This window comes from Sceloporus occidentalis, unplaced genomic scaffold (assembly GCF_023333645.1).
Source record: "Sceloporus occidentalis isolate IW3139 unplaced genomic scaffold, rSceOcc1.0.p SCAF_7, whole genome shotgun sequence".
In the NCBI taxonomy this organism is placed as follows: Eukaryota; Metazoa; Chordata; class Lepidosauria; order Squamata; family Phrynosomatidae; genus Sceloporus; species Sceloporus occidentalis.
Genome location: NW_028316987.1, coordinates 66,022,832 through 66,043,883, shown reverse-complemented (window position 1 = coordinate 66,043,883; position 21,052 = coordinate 66,022,832). Strand labels below are relative to the sequence as shown.

Here is a 21,052-nt window from a genome sequence, read left to right as displayed (position 1 = left end):
CCGGAGGAGCGACACAGTTGACCAGGATGTGTTGCCTTTTGACCCGGAAGTGAAGCTGTTCGTTGGTTGTTGTGGAGAAAGGCGAGTGGCTGCCGTTGTCTTCAGAGGGAACTTCTATGTAAGAATGGGTTTGAACGGGGCGGGAAGAGGAAAGGGAGGACGGGGCTTGTGGCTGCGCGCCAGGGACTGAGAATTAATGCCAGTTGAGACCCCTTTTAACTGCCCTGGCTCAGTGCCAGGGAATCATGGGAGTTGTAGTTTATCGTGGCACCAGAGGTCTCTAACAGAGAAAGCTAAGTGTGTCACAGAACTACAGTTCCCAGAATTCCGTAGCATTGAGCCACAGCAGTTAAAGGGGCCTGGAGATGGGTTGTTCCTGAGGCGTGTTTTGGACCGTGGATGGCCGAATCTGCGGATGCGGAATCCAGGGCCAACTGCTATTCGGCTTCTCATGGCATTCTGGAAGCCTTTCAGTGAAAGGGATGCAGCTGCCATGCTTTGCATCAGGAGGAGAACCCTTTGTATCTGTCAGACAGTTAACCAAAGTAAACTGTTAGCTCTGGTCCAAAACACAATGCAGAAATAACCCAGTTTGAGGCCGCTTTAACTGCTCCGGCTCAGTGCTAAGGAATTCTGGGAAGTGTAGTTTTGCGAGACATCCAGCCTTCTCTGTCAGAGAGCTCTGGGACCACAAGAGACTACAGTTCCCAGAATTCCCCAGCACTGAGTCAGGGCAGTTAAAACGGTCTCAAACTGGGTTATTTCTGCAGCGTGTTTTGGACACCTGTGGATATGAATGCATTCACAATGAAGCTCCTGGGGTCAGGTGAGAGGGATTTTCCATTTGCTCATGGAACTTATTGCTTAAGACGTAATAACCTTTCCTTGTTATTCTTCATACTGAGTGGACTGAGAGAAAGAGGAAGAAGGAAGGCCTGTTCTTATTACCTTAGAGCCACACAAGATCTTACTTGAGAGAGAAAATAACAGTAGTTCTGTAGGAAGCATTTCCTTTGTATCTAAAACCTGCTTCTAGAGTCCACATAGTGCCTTCATGTCTCAGGTAAGATTTGAAAGGGAGGCTTTTCACGGGTGAAACAGAAGGGCAAAGGAAAGTGGTTTCCAGCCGCTTTGGAAGGTGGGGCGTTTAGAGGACGCATGCCTCAAAAGTGGCTGGAAACCAGACCAAAGCCAGACTCCAAGACTCCAAGATGAAGGGGGCATGTAGAGGGGCCTCCATGGTTGTGCTTTGCTAATGTATCACACACACACCCATATACTGATGCCCTGTTCCAGCGGAGGATCACATGTGCGACTGTGTTGCCAATCAAAGGGACGGCCATCCAATGGAGTGGCATCTGGGGGACATGGGTGGTACCTGGAGGTTGCAGGTGGTATATTTGTGCATGTATGGTGGGGAGGCGACAAAAAATTACCCAGCAGCATGGCTTGACACTATACTGTGCCGTCAGGTTGTGCATATTTGCCCCACTTTGGGAGTGGGCCATGCAGGCAGTGGATGTTTTTTTCTGACCCTAAATTGCTATTCCTAGTTACCTCTCATCAGTTTTCTTCCCCTTTCTTCCCTAGGGGCTGCATAGGTTGCCAGCCTCCCCAGAAGATGTTCCTCTAAGCCCACTTCTGGTTTTGAAAATGTTGCATAGTGTGTGTTTGGGGGGAGAGAAACAGTTTTAAATTAGAAATGTCACTTCCGGAAGTTTCTAAAAGAGAACGGTCCGAAACACACTACAGATGGAAACAGGAGTTTGCTCTGGCACCAGAGCAGGGCACTGCTGCCGCAACAAACTACAGTTCCCACAATTCCATGGCATTGCTCAGTGTCATTAAAGTAGTGGCAGATTGGATTATTTCTGCAGTGCAGATGGGGCCTAAGGGCCTCTTTTAAAAGATTATTTCTATTGCTTTTAGTCAGTTAATTAAAAATCTTGAACCTCGGAAAAATATTATCTACAAGATCAGAAAAAGAATAGACATACATGCAGAACACCCATGTTTTTCTTATCTAGGTATCACACAACTTATGTGAGGAGAATAAATGTGTGTGCTGTTAATTATAAGATTAGTTTGTTGTAACATTAGCTGGTTGTATTAATGTTTAAGACAATGCAGGCATTACTGCACCTTGGTAACCCCCTGTAATGAACTTGTAATATGCATTAATCAGTTACATGAGTATATCCGATGTGAAAAGCACAGTTCATTGCAATAACTATCTTTTTAACTAGAACAAGGGTTCCCAACAAGGGGTACAAGATGGAATTTCAGGGGGTGCGACAAAGAGTGGCACAGCAATTGTGAAGGGACAGATAAAAGCATAAAGGACTGGGAGCCAGTAGAAAACAAGAGGCCAAGAAATTAAGGGCCACTATGCATAAGCAAGGCGCATACAAAGATAGGATTAGTCTTGCCCTGATAAAGCAGGGTCATATTTTAAATAAATAAAGAGGAGAAACAAGTAACTAGGTCATTCTGTGACAGAGTGGCAGCGTGTAAACGTGGATTGGTAGATAATCTTACAAAACGTAAACATCAGTTTTCAGGTTAAGTGCATCTAATATAAAGTTCATCTATTCATCATAAAAGGTTACTGAAAATAATCTAGTTGATTGTAGATTAATTTTACTTAAATTGCTAGTGTGAATTATGTGATACATAAAAGCTTCTAGCCTAATTAGAAAAACAATCTTCATGTAACCAAGTGATTAGTTTACTAAAATGTTTTGTTGAGCAAGAAGGTAACGTTATCTTGTGTAAATCTTCCCTGTGCTTCAGTAACCTTTTCCAGATGCTCAAGCATGATAATCAAGCAGCTGTGTTGGCTTTTACAGAAGCATGTACAACTTTTTAAAATTACAGAATTGAACAACTTGCAGATCTCTCTAATGTTCATTGTTGGCTCTTTCCACTTAATAAGTTCAGTCTTTGCTCATATTTATTTTGGTAATTGTCAGAGTTGCACAGCTTAATTTGTTATTAAAAGCAGGATTTGTTCCCTTGCTTTTCCCTCCCAGACTTACATTTCAAAGAGATGTTAAGCTTCTTCCGAAAAAATCAGGATCCCAAGAAGGTACCGGTGACGGAAAGAGAAGCAGATGGATTCATCCTTCTGGGTAAGTAAAGCTAAACCTGTACAAAAATCATATATTTAAAACATTATTTTGGGGGATTTTTTACAATGTTATACATTTTTTTAAAATACATGGATAGGTTTGTCACATCAGACCTGTAGATTATCTCCTTGTCTTAGAGTATACATGCCAGTAAAGTTTTCTATTTAAAGCAAATGTAATATAACACAGGATTAGGAATTTGTCTTATACTTGGTCAGTCTGTCTGGCCCAGTATTGTTTACTCTTAACTGGCAGAGGTCTCTTCATCACCTGCTATCTGATCCTTTTAACCTGGAAGTTATGGGACCTTTTGTATGCAAAACATATGCTCTGTTACTGAATTAATCCATTCTAATGTTGTTCCACATAGGGGATTATTGAAGTAATGTTCTTGTATGTTTCTGTGGAGTTATTCAGTTTATGGTTTGGCTGAGGCACAGAGACTTTTTTTAATGCAGAGAAAAAGTTGTCACATAGAAGTGAATAGTTTTTTATTTGCTGTGGATGACAACTGAACTAACCATTCAGGAGAATCAAATGCGTGGACAGTATGTCTTCCAATTTGTTCATGAATAAACAGCTTTGTTGCTTCCCTCTCCTTGGAGAACAGCAGCCATCTTCTTAAGTAGACATGAATGTAAGATTTGTCACCTATCAAGTTAAAAAGTTCTCATATTTCTTCCTGTGAGGGTTTGTGAGCTATGTCATGCCCCAAATTCTCTGTGGGTTTTCCTCCTTGAAAGTGTGAGAGTGGAATCTATTCTAATCATGTTCCTGGAGGAATTAGGTAGTAGTGTTTTTGCTATGTGTTGTTTTTCAATTGGAGTTGCTTAGTGCCAAAGCGTGTGTGCTAAAGTATATGTACTCACATGCTTCCCACTTGGCACACACTGTAGCCAGTAGTCCTGGATAGGAAAATTTTCAGAGCTATGAATTTGTCAGGAAAGGAGAAAAGCCATACTGTTTCTCATAATGTTGAAGCACAACACAATAAATGTTAACTTTTTCAATTATCCATGTCTAACATTAATATCTACTGTTTTGATTGTTACGCTTGGAAACTGTAGATCTATGCTAATGTGTTGAATATTATTTATTTTTCTAATTTATTGAAAGTTTAACTACTTTCTCTCATTTTATTTTCCAAAAGAGTGATGAATGTAATATAAAATTGTATATTAACATGCAGAATTAGGACTAGGCTGTATGAGAATTAAACAGCTGTTATAGATCATGTTTATGTGGTATTTCTCCACATCTTGATCGTAGTACCTTATGTAAATTGTCACTAAAGAGAGAAACAGACTGCCCCAGAGGGATGGCTTCAAGCCACCCCTGACAGAACCGGATTGGGGCCGCGGCAACCACATGCCATGGCCCCAATCTGGCCAGAATCTGGCCCAAATAGGAGTGGTAGAAAGCCACTCCTAATTAGGGCGGATTGAAGCTGCCCTATAGCTGCTTCAGCTGGCTTCCATCCGGCTTAGGGACACATGACATCTAAACACCATGCCTCTTAAATTACCCTGAAGCCACTGGGCATGTAATCGTGACTTCCGGACAACTTGGGGGTGTGGTACATGTAAGTGCTTGAAGCCGGCTGAAGCTGATGGTCTGTTCCAGCCCAAAGTTCTCCTGGGCATGCAGAGAGGTGTATGTATATGTCTGGATACTTATGCCTGAAACACACTGCAGAAATAATCCAGTTTGAGACTGCTTTAACTGCCCTGGCTCAGTGCTAGGGAATTGTGGAAGCTATAGTTCCGTGAGACATTTAGGCTTCTCTGTCAGAGAGCCCTGGTGCCACAATAAACTGCAATTCCCAGGATTCCCTAGTACTAAGCAAGGGCAGTTAAAGTGGTCTCAAACTTGATTATTTCTGCAGTGTGTTTTGGACCTATATCATTTTTATTTAGCAGCTAGTGTAATTAGGATGGTTATTTTGGTTTTTGTGTTGGATACCCCAGAGAAATATGGCTTGATATGAGAGTTCTTAAAGTTATTGGAAAAATCCATTTGACAAGCTCTGATAGATATAGCTTTGGCCTGGTACTTACTAGGATTCTCTCTTAACTAGAATTTAAAGTTTATCAGCAAACTCTAGCAAGTAAGGAATCTAGTTTTTGATATATTTATATTATGCTGTCTTTATAGTGGAATATAAACATGTATATAAAATTCCCAGACTAAATCCAGACTTGAGATTTATCAAGGTTGCTGTTATCATATGAAGAGGTAAAATACTGCGGTATATAAATAAACTGATGTTGAATACATTTCATTCAAAATTTTAGTAAATAATATGACACACATTGGATTAAAGTGCTGTGTAGAGGCAATGGTGACTTTTCAAGAATGAAGCAATAGAAAATACGGACACTGTGGGATTTTTTGCCATTCTTACTGCCTTTTCAGTGGAGCAGGTTGCCACACTTTCTCTTTGCTGAAAAAAACAACATGTGGTACTATAGGTTCTTCTCAGCATACATTTCCTGAGAAGTATTCTTTTATTTAGGAATACTTAGTAAAATGTCTTACTTAATGACTTGGTCTATGTAGGTCAATTTGACACTTTTTTATGTATATTGTCCCTTAGTGTAACGGCTACATTATGAAGTGAAGGGCTGTTTAGATTTCTTGTTGTTACTTGTTCTGTGAATAATAGGGTTTAAGGTTCCATGTGTCCGATTACTATAGTATGAGTTCAGTGGGCAAGGAAGATGATGGAGACCAGAAAAACAACCCTCTCCAGTGTCACTGATTTCTAGTCGCATAGGGAGATAATTGCCACTCTTTCATTCAATGTAGAGTCAAAGTAATCTCCTGGGTGCTGGTTTTACACAAAAACAAAGTGCAGTGTGCTTTTGTATCATTAGATGGCATCTTTCTTTGTGCTCATGTGCTTCTCAACTAATTAATTAGTATGCTACCCACTTGTACTGTATATCCGAAGTTCATATAAAAAGCAAATGAAATGACATTTTTAGATACTTAACAAGTGTGAAATAATGGAACCAAAAAGCCCAAGAGTTTATTAGTGTCTCTTTCCAAAACAAGAGTGATAAAGAGTCTTGTGGAAGTTGCATAACACAAATGAGTGAATTTACATATGTTAAAAAAGAAAATAACAGTGCAACCATACTAATAACTCTTTATTTCATGTATTAATACTGTTGAAGAGTGTCTATGTTGGCTGTCTCCAAGAGTAGTCTTGTTTTGGCTGAATAAAGACAAATAAGTGGATTGTAGAGAAAATCAAGCTTTACCTCTCCCTAGAAGCCAAGATGAATAAACTGAGGCTGCCATTCTTTGGCCATTTCATGAGAAGACATGACTCACTAGAAAAAGCAATAATGTTTAGCAAAGTAGAGTGCAGTCAGAAAAGAAGAAAACCACATTCCAGATGGATAGACTCAGGGGCTGTGCAGACCACCCCTAAGCTGCACCAGATCAGGGCCATAGCAACTGCACACCACAGCCCCAATCTGGCCTTTTCAGGGCACAAGAAGGAGCCGCAAAAAGTGGCTCCTTTTTGTTCCCTGGAAAAGGCACAATAGCCACGACTTTAAGGTGCTCCTTTGGTGCCTCGTGTGAGTGCAGTGAGTGCCAGAGGAATGCAATGATGCAATGCGGCATGTGGAGCCGTGCGTGGCATTGCACCGCCCTAGGGGTGGGATCAGGGCGTACATCATGTGGACGCCATACCCCCACTCTGCCCCCAGGCCGGCCTTTATGGCTGGTGTACACAGCCCCTCAATCAAAGAAGCCAAAGCCCTGACTCTTCAAGAGCTGAGCAGGGCAGTTGGTGATAGGGTGACCAGGAGGTCTCTTGATTCATGGGGTCTCCGTAAATTGAAGTTGACTTGTTCTGTATTCTTAGTCTTCAGTGTGACATAGAAAACCACCTATGAACATAAAGGTACTTATACAAACCATTTCTGATATGGCATGGACAAATCTCCTGTCCAAAGAAAAACAGTTTAAAAACAACTTTCATGGGTCATGCCCAAGCCCTTGGTCATGCCTAATGTAGTTCATTGGATCACAGCCAATGTGTCTGGCAAGAAGAATGGCATTATTGCCCAGTATTATTAAATTCAAAACAAGTAATGATAAAGGGAGATGAAAATAGATAGGTATTGTGTACATAAAAAAAATAAATACCAGTAACAGAAAAAGAGGAATAATTAAAATTGGTTTGTTAATGTTTGTTCCCACCAACCAACAACCCACAAAATCTTGGGTTCTCTCACTCCCTATTCCTCATCTCCAGGTATTTCTGGTATGTACCAATTTGAGATTAAGATCTGTTACAATGGCAGAATATTCTTTTCTTATAATGTAAAGCTAGGTGATCTAGGAATGAAGTGTGAGTGTTTGCATGCATTCCATTTTTCCAGATTGAGTGTGCTCAAATGGAACACTGAATAAGTGCTTTCCTAGTGAAGAGGGAAGCAGTTAGAACACTGATCTCACTTGTTATGTTGGAGAGAGAGGGGAGGAGTGGGGAAAAGAATAAATGGAAATCCCAGTATGATAATTTTTGATAACAAGAGGACTTTCAACATACTGATATTTAACATTGTGAAATATTTTCTCTCCCCACTCTATCCTCACTAGTAATCTAAGCATGCTCTGGATATCTTCATCATTCTCACAAATTCTGATTCGCAACTCACTTTTAGCATTCTGTGTTTCCTTTGCTTTTATGAACTTGCTTGAACAAAGGCACCAATATCACGTGAGTCATAAGATGTGCCCAGGCATGAAAGAATGTTTTCATTGCAGAATTGTCATTGAAATGCCAGAAACAAGTTACTTGCAACTATAGAACATGAATCTGGGCCCAAACAAAGCAAGGAGCTCTCATAGAAGTCATAAGGATAGGGTGGGACCTCAAGCATCATCTGTTCTAATTCTTTGATGAAGTAAGTCCCTGATAAGTGACATCCACTCTGTATTTCCCTCAAGGAGGAGTCCAGCAGCTTCCAAGGGAGTCTGTCCCATTTTTTAATGGACCATTTTGCCAGGAAATTGTTTCTGTGCTTAGTTTTTCATAATATTAGTCTTCTAATAGGATCTTATTAATCAAACTCTTTCTCACAGACTTTTCTAATTTGGTGCCTTCTAGATATTTTGAATAGTTGACAGTGCTGGATAATGGGAATGATTGTCCACTATATCTGGCAGTAGGTAGGAGAAGGCTAATGTGAAGCAACAGAAAACTAATTTGCTCCATCCATTTTTCTCATGTACTCCTTATTTGACATAATTTCTCTTGTGTCGGTGTTGATCCACAAAAATGCCACAGCTCTACCAGTTCAAATATACAGAAAAAAATGCTTGTAATTAATTAAGTGTGCTAGTTACATTTTATGAGTAATTTCAGTGAAGACTGTTAGTGGAGTAATAAATAGAAGTATTTAAATAAGCAGAGTTACACCTAGTTAAATGCTTTTGGACACTAGAGAGTTTTGCATGCTACATTAAAGAGGGTGGGAAAGCTAAATCTTAAACTGCCGACCTGAATGGCATGTGTTTACTTGAAAATAAAATTGCATTTGTCTGTTTACTACATCTGGCAAATTAATTCCTGTTCCTGTGTGCATAGGAATGCCTTTGCATGCAGAAAGGAAATTCAAGGCCAATACTAAAAATAAATCATCCAAACATACCATTTTATGGTATGGAAAATTGAAAGTAATCAGAGCTTTCCTACCATCGAAAATAAAATCTTTTTACATAACAAAAAATTTCTTTGCAAATTAGCACATGCTTAATAGATAATCTATGTTGGCTATGAGTGGTTTCTTATTTCATATAGAATAGAATAAACTCATAGAGTTTATTCTATGCAGGAATACACAATCAAAATGCTCCTGGCAGATGACCATCCAGCCTCTGTTTAAAAACCTCCAAAGAAGGAGATTCACACTCTGAGGCAATGTATTCCACTGTCAAGAAGCTCTTTCTGTCAGGAAGTTCTTCCTAAGGTTGAGGTAGAATCTCTTTTCCTGTAGTTTGAACCTATTGCCGTGGGCCCTATTTTCTGAAGTTCAAGTGACTCATTGTTTCAGAACACAATTTTTAAAAACTGAAGGTTACATGTTAATACCCAGTGCTGAACTGTTTTCTCAGGTAAGTTCAAGGAGCAATCCACCAACCTGACTGAGGCAGGAACCAGAATTCTAAACGGATGCAGCCATTGTCTCCTTACACATTCTCCCCTCAGTTTTTAATTTTCTGCCTTGCTCAAGCATTCTTTTACTTTCTTTCCACATCTATCTTTCACTATAATCAAAATTAATGGAGATTGTTTAGTTAAGTATAGAGAGATCTTGTACCACCTTTGAGACTAAGGGAAAGAAAGAAGTTGGCAGCATGAGCTTTTGTTGACTTAAGTCTACTTCCTCAGATGCATTTGGACAGATGCATCTCAGGAAGTAGATTGAAGTCTATGAAAGCTCATACTGCCATCTTCTTTCTTTCAGATAGTCTCATAGGTGCTACAAGATCTCTCTACATACCTATTCTGCAGTCTAATACGGCTCTTTGAATTCTACCTTAGTTAAGTGTTGTTAGGATACTTATGGCTTCAGATGCCTCAAATTAAAAAAAAAAGAAGACAAACTCAAGGAAAATGGCCAATTTCCTTTAGAGAAGAAAGGAATGCAAGAGAATAATGTAAATTCAGTAAGACACCCCCCCCCCCAATTTGAGTCAAGAGATCACAGAAGTTGAGCAGTGCAACATGGTCAGTACCAAAATTCAAGTGCCAATTGAATGACATGTTTTCAAGTCGGGAACTGAGTCATAGTTAAGGGAAATATTTATTACTTCTAGTAGAAATGAAACTGAGCTAATCTCCATTGACACTGGGCAGTAGCAAAGCAAGTAAAAGAAATACAATCAGAGCAGAACAGTAAGATAAAGTGAAGAAAAACAAAAAGAAATCTAAACTTAAAATTAAAGACATACATGGCAAGTCAGTTAAAAATGGCAGGGTGTTTGTGGAGCTTATTAGCTCAGAAACGACTTCCAGTCACCGTACTGAAAATCAGATTCCATGCAGAAAAGTGGGATGGACCTGAGTAATAATAAATAATAATTTTTTATTTATATCTCCCGCTTCTCCCTTCGGATCGAAGTAAGTTGAACATCCAATCAGGACCCGCCAAGCAAGCAGGTATGCAGTCATACACAGTGATTGGCTTTCAGGGCTCATCAGTAATTCAAAGGCTAGAAACTACAGAGAAGGCAGGAGTCCCTTTAACTGCAAATACACAGTCAGTTCATGAACTACCTGACTTGTTTATTGGCAGGCAGTACACCTCCAGCACTGGAAAACAGGAATGTGATGAATGAGTCTCTCATCAGCTCAGCTTTCATAATGTAATATTACTGAAATGAATGACAAATAACAGTGAGAGCAGAAGCTCAAGCAAGAATTCAGTCAACTTTAAATAGTTGAAAGTTATTAAACAATGAATTTATCAAATATGATTAAAAATTTAATACCTTACATAATTTCAGTAACTTAATACATTCGATTGCTCATTTGGGCTCAGGAAATATTTTTTTTTAAAATGTAGTTGCCCTGGTTGGGGGTGGATTGCTCCTTCCACCTCCCTAGTGTAACTATTCACAGTGACTATTCACAACCTCTCAGTCTTCATAGATTCCTAACTGTTATGTTGCCACTATTTGCTCCTTCCTTGCAGTGCAATTGAATGCATTACTCATTTTAGTCATTAGATCTCATGGTGAACTAAGCTTTAAAAGAAAACTTGGATTGAACGTCAGCTACTTATAGCAAAATCCTTTGAAAAATTTAAGATGCTTTGTAATATTAAACATTTTTAATGTGTTCTTAACCATAGTGTCCCAGCAGCTCTGGTACTGAAATTAAAAATCAATTTAGTTTTACTCTAATCTGTTTTTTCCCCTCAGATCCATTTGAAGATGTTGGTCTATTGGGAAAAATATCAGTTATATTTAACAGAACAATTTGGATTATTATGCTTGTATCTCTGTTACTCAGCTGCAGAATGCAAATGAGAAGCATGTCCTACATTAGTTTAGGCTAGTTCCAGACTTTTGGCTTCAATTTGGGAGAAACAATTAGCCAATTCTCTAGATGGCGAGTTTTTGTTGTCACAGTAAGATTTGTGTGGATTTTGATAATTCTTAAACAGCTTGCAAATATAATACAGTGAAACCTTCCTGTTTGGGGGGGGGGGGGGGCTGACAATCTGCAGCTTTGACTGCCTGTGGATTGCTACGCCCCATATTATTTAATGGTGGTACATGCAAGCCAATGCACTGATGTGTCTGTCTGCATGCCGCCACCATAGAATAATATGGGGTGTGTCAGCCCATGTTTTTTGCCATCTGTATGTTGGGGGGGCAAAACTATATCCCCATGGATGGGAAGGGACCACTGTACTTCACTTTTTAAAAATAATGAAGTACATATGATCCATAATGAAGCCACAAGCCCCAGACATGTAATACAGCTGTAGAAACAGAACATAAATTATAATTGGGCAGGAAGGGAATAGATTTGAACTTGTTAGTACTGGCTTTCTAGATCTGTAGTCAGAACAAAACATCCTCAGGAATTTTGGAAATCACCTACAGGTAGTTGTTTGTTTCACTGCAGTAAAAATCAGAGGACAAAACTATAGCTTCTCCATTCCTATTCAATACCATAGAAGATGATTCTTATTCAATACCCTCCCTGGTCATCAAATGTCACTTTGAGACTGGAAGGGTGGGACAATCATAGGCCAGTGCATACTTCAGAGCTTTTTGCTTCCCTGTGGCCCTCTCCACTGGACCAATGTGTATATCCCAATTTCCTACAGCGATTCCTGCACTTGTCAGGTAAATATATGCATTGCCAGCACTTCAAGGTGCTTACTGAGACACAGATTTTAAGACTGCCTTGTTCAGTATAGTCCCTTCCAAATGGCTTTCTCCTTATCATGCCAATAGCAAATTTTGTCATAACGAAAGATAGAATTTGTATTGGCTGTCTGTTATGGTCAAAACTAAATGAATACATACACGGTTATGCACTCAAGTATGTGTACTCCAAATGAGACTGTCATAACAATGTTTTCCATATTAGTGTGAGCAGGTTTTCAGCTGTCTGTGTTTTTAGGCCATATGAAAAGGCTTGAAAGAATTCGATTTTATTCAAAAGCAGTTGCTGATACTCACTGTGGTATTTTTTTCTCAGGCTACCTTTGTGTTGCGATCTTGCTTTGATACAAAATTGCAAAGGATGGCATGTGTTTGGCAACACCATTAAGATCTCAAAGCAGAACAGAAAGGAGATTTCACAGTAAAGAGGAAAATGATCTAATTTGCATAAATGTTAGGTTTCCAAGGATCTAGTGTGCCCCAAAGCAAGCTTCCTCAACTGACAACCACTTAGAAATACATAGTAAAACATAAAATCTTAGAGTGGGGGACCACTCTTTTCAGTTAAATCCTTATGAATTGAGAAGTACATTTATTATAATACAAAATGTTGTTTATGTTAACTTCTGCAAATAGAGTTTCTTGATGAAATATAATTTGACATGACTATGTCCCCTTAATGAATAATGTTTGTACTTGTATAAATGTGTTTGGGTTTTATAACGGGTTTTGAACATTTTGTGATACTGAAACTTTTTATTCATACCATTGATAAAATTTTAAGAAATATAAAATTGGTTAAAGCAAATGGAACACTAAGTGTTTTCTTGAGCTATCTTGAAAAGAACTCAACAAATTAATCCTGCCTGGTAGTATGAATTACACATTTCTCAAAGGAAAGGAAGAAGTTTAACAGACTTGTACTTTGTAAGAAAATTTGTAATCATGAATAAAACTAATAACATATATTAATATTGTATCATTTCTTGTAGGCAGTACAGTTAATGAAGAAAGAAATGACTCTGCAGTTAAAGCTTCATTGTACATGACTGGATCTGAGAGTGATCAGACTTCACAGGTCAGAATGCCCAACTTTAAAGCTATTTAGAGAAAAATTGCAGCTGGTTATAGCAGGGGTTACTAAATATTATGTGACCTGTTGTGCTTTGTTTTTCGTTAAGGTTGCAGAAATTTCTCTGAATTGTTGTAAGTGATCCAAAGAACAAGAGGCAGTTAGCACTCTTGTTATCAGTGCTCTATTAGAAGTCACTGTTTCACTGTTTCAGATAAGGAGAAATGGAAATCACAGCTTTGTCATGCCAAAACCTAAAGGTTTTTTGTATGATATCAACTATGTGAAGCTATTCTAATATGTGAAGCTATTCTAATCACTGAAAATGAATCTGTAATGTATAAAATATCAGAGCTGTTGTATGCATAGCATTAAATTACTACTAGACTAAAGAAAGCAATTTCTTTGAACTCTTTAAAACTAACCTTTATTTTAGAGAGAGGCAGGAGCGAGGCTTATAAATATATTGAGTAGTATTATGATTGGTCAGATTTTCTTAGATTTTGACAGTTCCAATGGCCAAAATTGTAAAGTCACTTACCTGGATAGTAAAGCATGCCATCATGTCCATTTCAGACCCCTTCACATAAGGGAAATTCCAGAGATACTCAAGCCCCATTAAACATAATGGGGCTTGTGCCTGTGGTGGTGTGCAGCGTGTGCGCCTACTTTTCTGAGCGCACGGCACCACTTCTTCCAGTGTGACTTCCAGAATATGCTGGAAGCTACGTAAGGCTTGCCTCTGTATGATGTGGGCGCACTGTATTTAAGATTTTACTGCTCACTGACCATTAGTTATAGACCTTTATAGGCAAAGTATATATGCAGACATTTGTTAATAATGAATATGATTCTGTGTATTGGATCTGGTTCAGTATAAAGGATTTTACTTTTTAGGTGCTTACTTAAAATGATTTCAGAAAAAAAGATTCTGTGTTTAATGAGTGATTTGGTATATATATGCATACAGAGACGCCCCTTTTAGGCCGGATCAGGGCCAGGGCAAACAGATGTCTGGCTCCAATTCAGCCAGATTCTGCCCCAAAAAGGAGCGGATAAGAGCTGCTCATTTTTGGTGTGAAAAAAGCCGCCCCTTCACCAATACAGCTGGCTTTTCCTCCACAAAAGCCATCTCTGGGGAAAGTGGCATCTAAGCGCCACGTCCCCAAGCAAGAGAGAAGCCGGCTGGCGTGTAATCACCGATCTGGCTTCTATTCCGCTTGGGACGTGGTGCATCTAAATACCATGCCTTCAAGCTGGGCTCAAATGGGCTATCTGTTCATTTGAAAGATTAAAAATGGATTTTAAACATCCAAGAATTTAATAAACACATTTGAGTTCGAAATTCAGCTATGTACTGATAGAGATTTGAAACTGATGACGAACAGGTAAAAGACTGCATGTGAAATGGGCTCAAATTATTGGTTCCACAATTCAAGTGGAACAAAGAGAACAAATGTACAGTTATGATTTAAGGAGAAGTTTTTATAAGATGATGTACAGATGGTATTTAACACTGGAAAATTATCAGAAATGTATAAAAACAGTTCAGATATTGAAAATGTAAACAGATGATAGGGATATTTTACCCTATGTGGTAGACACGTGATAAAGTACAGAATTATTGGACTCAAATATATTTAATATTGGAGGATATTTTTAAAATTAGAATACAGTTGAAACCAGAAATATTTTTTCAGGGGAATGTTAAATGAACAAATTGAGAAGAAATATGGCTGTACTTTACAATATATGATTGTAGCACTGTCAACTGACTTCTCCTGATATCAGTGATATTTTTTGTCCATTTTTTTAAACAAAAAAGCAATTTGTGACATAAAATTCAACAAGCAACAAAGGGCTATTATTTTAGAGCTAGTTCTCATAGAAGGGAGGAATTTGAGAACATTTATCTAGTAAGCAACTAAAGAGAAAGTGACAGAGAAATGCTAGACATGTTTCTAGGGAAAGAGTGACATTGTAAATAGTAGACTAATGATAATAGTCTTAATTTAGTACAAACAACTAGATAGTAAAAGCCTTTGCAATTGAGTGTGATCCAAAAAAACTGATAATTTTTGAAAGGCAGTTTAAATGCTTGGCATCGTGCCAAAGGTTTGACAGTACAGTACAGTAGTATAAAGTCAGACAAATTAAAATAAACCAGGGAAATGAAAAGACATAAATAGTTTGTTGCTGATTGGAAAAAATCAGAGGACTATTGGCATTAGAAGCAAGAAAAAGTAATTCTGCATACAAAAGGCTGTTGCCAATAAAAATAAAAAAGTGAAATCCGAAAAAGAAAAAAGGGGAATTACAGGAAATTAGGAATGGCAGAAATAGTAGAAATTATGCTTGTGTGCATAACTGAATGGAAGAGCTGAAACTGAACATACCACAAGACAGCTGCTGCCCATATTCCTTCTTCTGTTTTTACTGCCGTATCTCTTTAAAATGGCAGCTATCTCACCTCACAATCTATCACCAGTTTTATTTTTATTTGATCATCACATGAAATTATAATATAAAATGGCAGGTAGCAGAAGTCCCCCAAAGACCAGTTTCAGTGCGTTTGCACCAATGCCTGAGTCCTTGGAATTATTCCTATGGAAGGAAATGCATGAAAAATGATTACACTGGGATAGGTTATCCATGTAGCCTTTTCCAGCCACGTATAAACACAAACTACTAGTGACTTTCAGCATCCTGGGAATTTTGTGTTTCCTGCTCTCTATGTTATTTTGTAAGCCTCTCTGCAGAAAGACTGTGGTGACCATTTTTAATAGGGGTTTACTGTATTAACCTCTCTGCAGACTGCCATGCCTCCTAAGTCTTATATGATAAGCCCCTGTTAAAATGGCTACCACAGTCTCTCTGCAGAGAAGCTAATACAGCAAAACCTTATTAAAAGTGACTGTTGGTGCTTTGTTCTGCTCTACCTTAAGCACCCAAAATGGTGGGCATGCTGCATTCTTCCAGGTCTACCCATATTGCTGCTGAATATTATTCAATGGTGGTGGTACATGCACACAGACCTACGCACATCACCACCCATTGAATAATATGGGGTGTGACTGCATGGTTGTTTTTCCCCTTTAGAGAGGGATTCAAGAACCAAACTCCCATGGATGGTAAGGGCCCACTGTAACGTGGATTGTACAAACAGGTTGGGAGTGAAATCTTATATAAGATTTAAAAAACAATGTAAGTGGTATAAACAATTTTGGAATGAATAGAGTCTTACAGTAATTGGTAACCAATTTAATAACAACAACAACAACATTTATTATTACGCACACAGCCAGCACAAAGCAGTAAAAGGTATTCAGGAAATTTAAGGAAAATATGCTCATGTGTACACAACATAAGTAAAATGTGATTACAACATTCGACCTCAAGATATAGGCTATATACATTTGTTGTAAGAAAAGCCACTAATATTCTAAAATATAAATTTAGTATGGACATTTAACTAGCCGCTATCGACCCATCTATCTCTTCGGAGATCGTTTCAGGAACATGTAATTTTGATAACCCTTTATGTTAGAAAATTTTTAAAATATAAAAATTTATACAGATTCTTGTGTATTAACATAATCAGTCTGATTATACAAAGTTATATGATATTAATTTAAATGATAAAACAAAAATCTTATGGGCTATTACAGCAATTTGGCCATAAAATGTCGATAACAATTACTGCATCTGTTTTAAAAAATTTTTACGACAGGTGATAGCAGCTGCAAAAAATTAGCAACTATAAAAGTTATATATTCACTACAATCTGCAAGAAAGTAGTCAACATAACATTTCTCCTGTCTACCAGGTAGCTGATGAATAATTGGGGTTATATGAGTAGCACGTAATTCTGTATATAAGGACCAACTATAGAGAACATGACTGATTGTTTCAATTTCCTCTGAGCCACAAGAGCAGTATCGACTATGGTAGGGAATCATTTTGAATCTGCCCTCCAGAATGGAAGATGGAAGGGTGTTGAATCTTGCTAACATGAAAGCTCTCCTGAACTTTGGGATATTCAAATACACAAAATATCTAGCATGCTTACCAGGCCTCCCAGATTCCCCAATAAAAAACAGGGCTAACTGACCTTTATGAATTTGATAATCGATGTCCCTAATTCACTGCAAGATGACAGATTTCACCTTGTCATAGCCTAGCGAGGATATTAATGTCAGTGAGAGCCCAATAGAGGAAAGTTTCAGAGTCAAGGATTTCTTCCAAGAAGAAATAAAAGGATCAATTAGAATTAACAGGGCTAGGCCAACCGGGACAAAAAGCTATTTTAGCTATTGATTGAATTTACAGATCCATATGCGTGCCTCAATAGATAATAAACCAGCTTCTAAACGAAGGGTAGCATTGGGGACACAATTTGGAATGCCTAGAGTCATTCTTAAAAATTTTGTTTAAACAATCTCAGTACAAACCTCAGAACCATATAGTATTTGTGCTAAAATCTTGGCAACAAATACCTGGAGAGCCGTTGGAATGTACTGACCTCCCTTATTATAAAAGAATGAACATAAAGCCTTAATACTTCTTTGAGTATTCAATACTGCATTTTTTGGTGTAGTTTGGTAGTTCCCTTATCATGGAATGTAATACCTAGGTATTTATAGAAAGACACATGCTCTATATGGTTATTGTCTAGAGCAGGGGTAGGCAACCTGTGGCCCGCGGGCCGGATGTGGCCTGGCGAGGCCTTGGGACCGGCCCCAGCCCGGTCCTGCTGCCGATTGCCGCCGGGGCCTTTGGGGGGCGATTGTCTATAGAAGCCTCAGAAACATGCATTTATCTTAACATTTTTTTAAAAATCAGCAAATTTTTTCACGTGTCCTCCATTTTTATTTAAAAAGTGCCCTCCATTTGAAAATTTTGTCCTACATTTGTCCTGGTTTATTTATTTATTTAATTTTTTTTAATTTTTTAATTATTTATTTTTTTGGCTCCCCCCCAGTTGTCTGAGGGACAGCTACCCGGCCCCCGGCTCAAAAGGGTTGCCTACCCCTGGTCTAGAGTCTACTTGTACTGTAAACGACTTTTAGAAAAAAACCATAACTTTGGTTTTATTATAGTTAATTTTTAATCCGTCGTTTGTACAGTGGTTTGCCAGGGCTTTCAAAAGTCTGTTTAGGCATATTCTTGTAAGTGACATGAGTACCACGTCGTCTGCACAGGTGAGTACTGACAGAGATCTGTTTGACAGCATCAGAAAATGTGATGGTATCTCTGATAGGTCATAATCATAGAGTTAATATAGAAATTAAAAAGAGTGGGCATTAAAACACAACCTTGTCTTACACCATTAAATGAGGGGATAGGTCTTGTTGTATTACCATGATTATTGCAAAGAGTTCTCATGCAATTTACGAATTAAGGTTAGTAACCGTTTGTCAATATTGGTGGCTTCAAACTTTTCCCAGAGTTTGTATCTTGGGATAAGATTGAATGCAGATTTCAAGTCAACAAAGGCCGTAAAAAGTACACCCTTAGCTGGAGCGATGTATTTCTCGGTGAGATGTTTAAGAACTAAGGCATAGTCAACTGCAGATCCACATGCTATGTGAATGTAATTATTTAATTCCATCTTTTTGTAATTTTTAAATTTAAAAAATATGGAAGAGGAAAATATGTTAGAAAGCTAATTCAAAATGGTGCCATCAAACAGGGTTTTTTAAAACCTATATTTCTGAATCCACCAGAAGATGTGTTTGCTGATTAAATAGGTAAACTCTGGGCAAATAATCCATTTTTTGGTAACTTAGAACAATTATTGAGACATACAGATTGCAAAATAAGCCTGAAAAATTAATAAAAAGTACAGAATTTGGCTTTGCTGGTATAGACATCTGAATTTATTTTTTTTAGCATGAAGCTAAAATATTTTCATGACCATGCATACCATTTTCCCCTGTATATGGAACCATGAAAATCAGTCTATAACTTCCATAGTCATTAATGGCATGGTAATGAAAGATGGGAGACCATTTTTCGTTGATGTCAGCAACCATGAAATGGAATGTCAGCATGGTACAACAAGCGGACAGGGGATAAAAGAAATGCATCACTTTTTCTAGAACGTTTGTAGACATTGACGGATATTAAATCTTTGTTTTCTTGCCTGTTACAAAGAACAAGCTGTGAAACTGATGAATGTCTCAGTCGTAAGCTGCACACTGAAATAGAGACAAAAATGCATATGTGATTATGAATAAACAAGAAGCTGAGTCATATTTCATGTATTTGCATGTCAAAAAGTTCTTTGCAAAACATCATCATACAAGGTTATGCATCTAAGCACTTTCAACTTTGTCCCCTAGCAAATACCCGTTTGTTTAATGTGTAGGAACCTGCGCAATATGATTACATTCTGTTCAAGACATGAAGTATCCTTGGAAAGTGTGTTCTCTCTGTTTCTTCCACTCTTGTTGTCGGGCATGTGTATGTTTGTTGCACTCATACAAATTATTTGGGAATAGCTTTCTGTTGCTGGCCTGAACCATTTCTTTTCAACTGCTTACTCATAGGCAGGGCTGACATGTATGAGACTGAAATCTTGATCAAAGTAATTCTCCTGGACCTAAATTCACCCCCATGGTGATGATATTGCTCAGCTCATCTAAAGGGGTGCCAGTGGACAAGTTTTTCAAGTTGAGATTTACAATTATGAAGGAACAAAATTGACTTTTCAGTAATGTGCAATTCAGAGCAGTTTGCTGAACTAGAACTGAGATCTCTCAGACAGAAGTAGCAAACAGACTGAATAAAAAGCCATGTTTCTGCAGGTTGCTGACTGAAAGGATCATGTTGTTTATTAGGGATTGATATTTGCCTTTATCTTTCAGACAGATCTACAGTATTTTTCTAGTTTAACACAAAAACAAACAAATCATATAGCAAAGCTTCTCTTGGGTTAAAAAAAGTATTTATTTCTGTCTGAAGACAATAGATCGTTTATCTCTTTAATATTAGTCTCTCTTGTACAGTAATTAATCTTTGGAGAGGGATGATTGTTAGAAAACCCATCTGTTCATCTTACACTACTCTTTGTTCGTAAATGACATAAATGTGGGTTCTTTATTATTGCTAATATGTTAATAGTAGATCGACAGTGAGTCACATCTGTGAGTCACAAGGGGGCGGAGCTAGCAGACTAGCTTTATATACCAACTTCCAGAGCCTTCCAGAACAGTCCGGCCAGAGAGAGGAGGAGGAGAGGAGCTGCTTGGCAGCCATTTTGAGACCGTGTGCTTGAGACCGTGTGCTCGTTGCTGAAGGGGAGGAGCTTCTGTGAGTCACATCTGTGAGTCACAAGGGGGCGGAGCTAGCAGACTAGCTTTATATACCAACTTCCAGAGCCGCGCGCCTAACGCTAACGGCGCGCGAATTTTAGTTTTCTTTAACTGAACAACTCTGCTCAAGTGGCATCAGGTTAGAATCGGATATTGAAACAGAACCTTCCCTTTAAGTGTAAGATAGCAGCCAGTACTTACCTTTAAAGAAGTATTCCCAATAGATTGACTGTTATATTTATTACTAAAGTCTTTGCAGTATGGACAACGAGGGATCTGCCGCAGTCACCTGCAACTCTTGTGGGATGTTTCTCTTCTTGCCTACAGAAGTGGAGAACTTCACATGCACCAAGTGCAAGTTGGTAGCACTCTTGGAGGAGAAAGTGCAGCAGCTGGAGTCCAGAGTAGCTACACTTCAGCATATTAGGGAACAAGAGGATTTCCTGGACTCAATAGAACTAACCATCTTGGATGAGTACCACGCAGAGGAAGATGCTAGGGTGGAAGAGGTCACTTGCCAAACAGAGGAGGCAGACAGCTGGAGGAATGTCACAAAGAGAAGTAAGCCAAGAAGGAATTGTTCGGGGAGCTTGCAGCTAGAGAAT

The 21,052-nt window shown here is 38.4% G+C and overlaps 1 protein-coding gene across 1 annotated transcript in view; it reads left to right on the top strand.

The window, feature by feature from the left end:
• The first annotated feature begins 5 nt into the window (after window positions 1-5).
• Window positions 6-21,052, top strand: part of UMAD1 (UBAP1-MVB12-associated (UMA) domain containing 1) — a 37,928-nt gene continuing 16,881 nt past the window's right edge. The window contains exons 1-3 of the mRNA XM_089533183.1: window positions 6-118; window positions 3,033-3,131; window positions 13,052-13,137. Coding sequence (XP_089389309.1) covers window positions 3,050-3,131; window positions 13,052-13,137 — 168 coding nt within the window. The 5' untranslated portion in view covers window positions 6-118; window positions 3,033-3,049. The remainder of the gene's footprint in view (window positions 119-3,032; window positions 3,132-13,051; window positions 13,138-21,052) is intronic.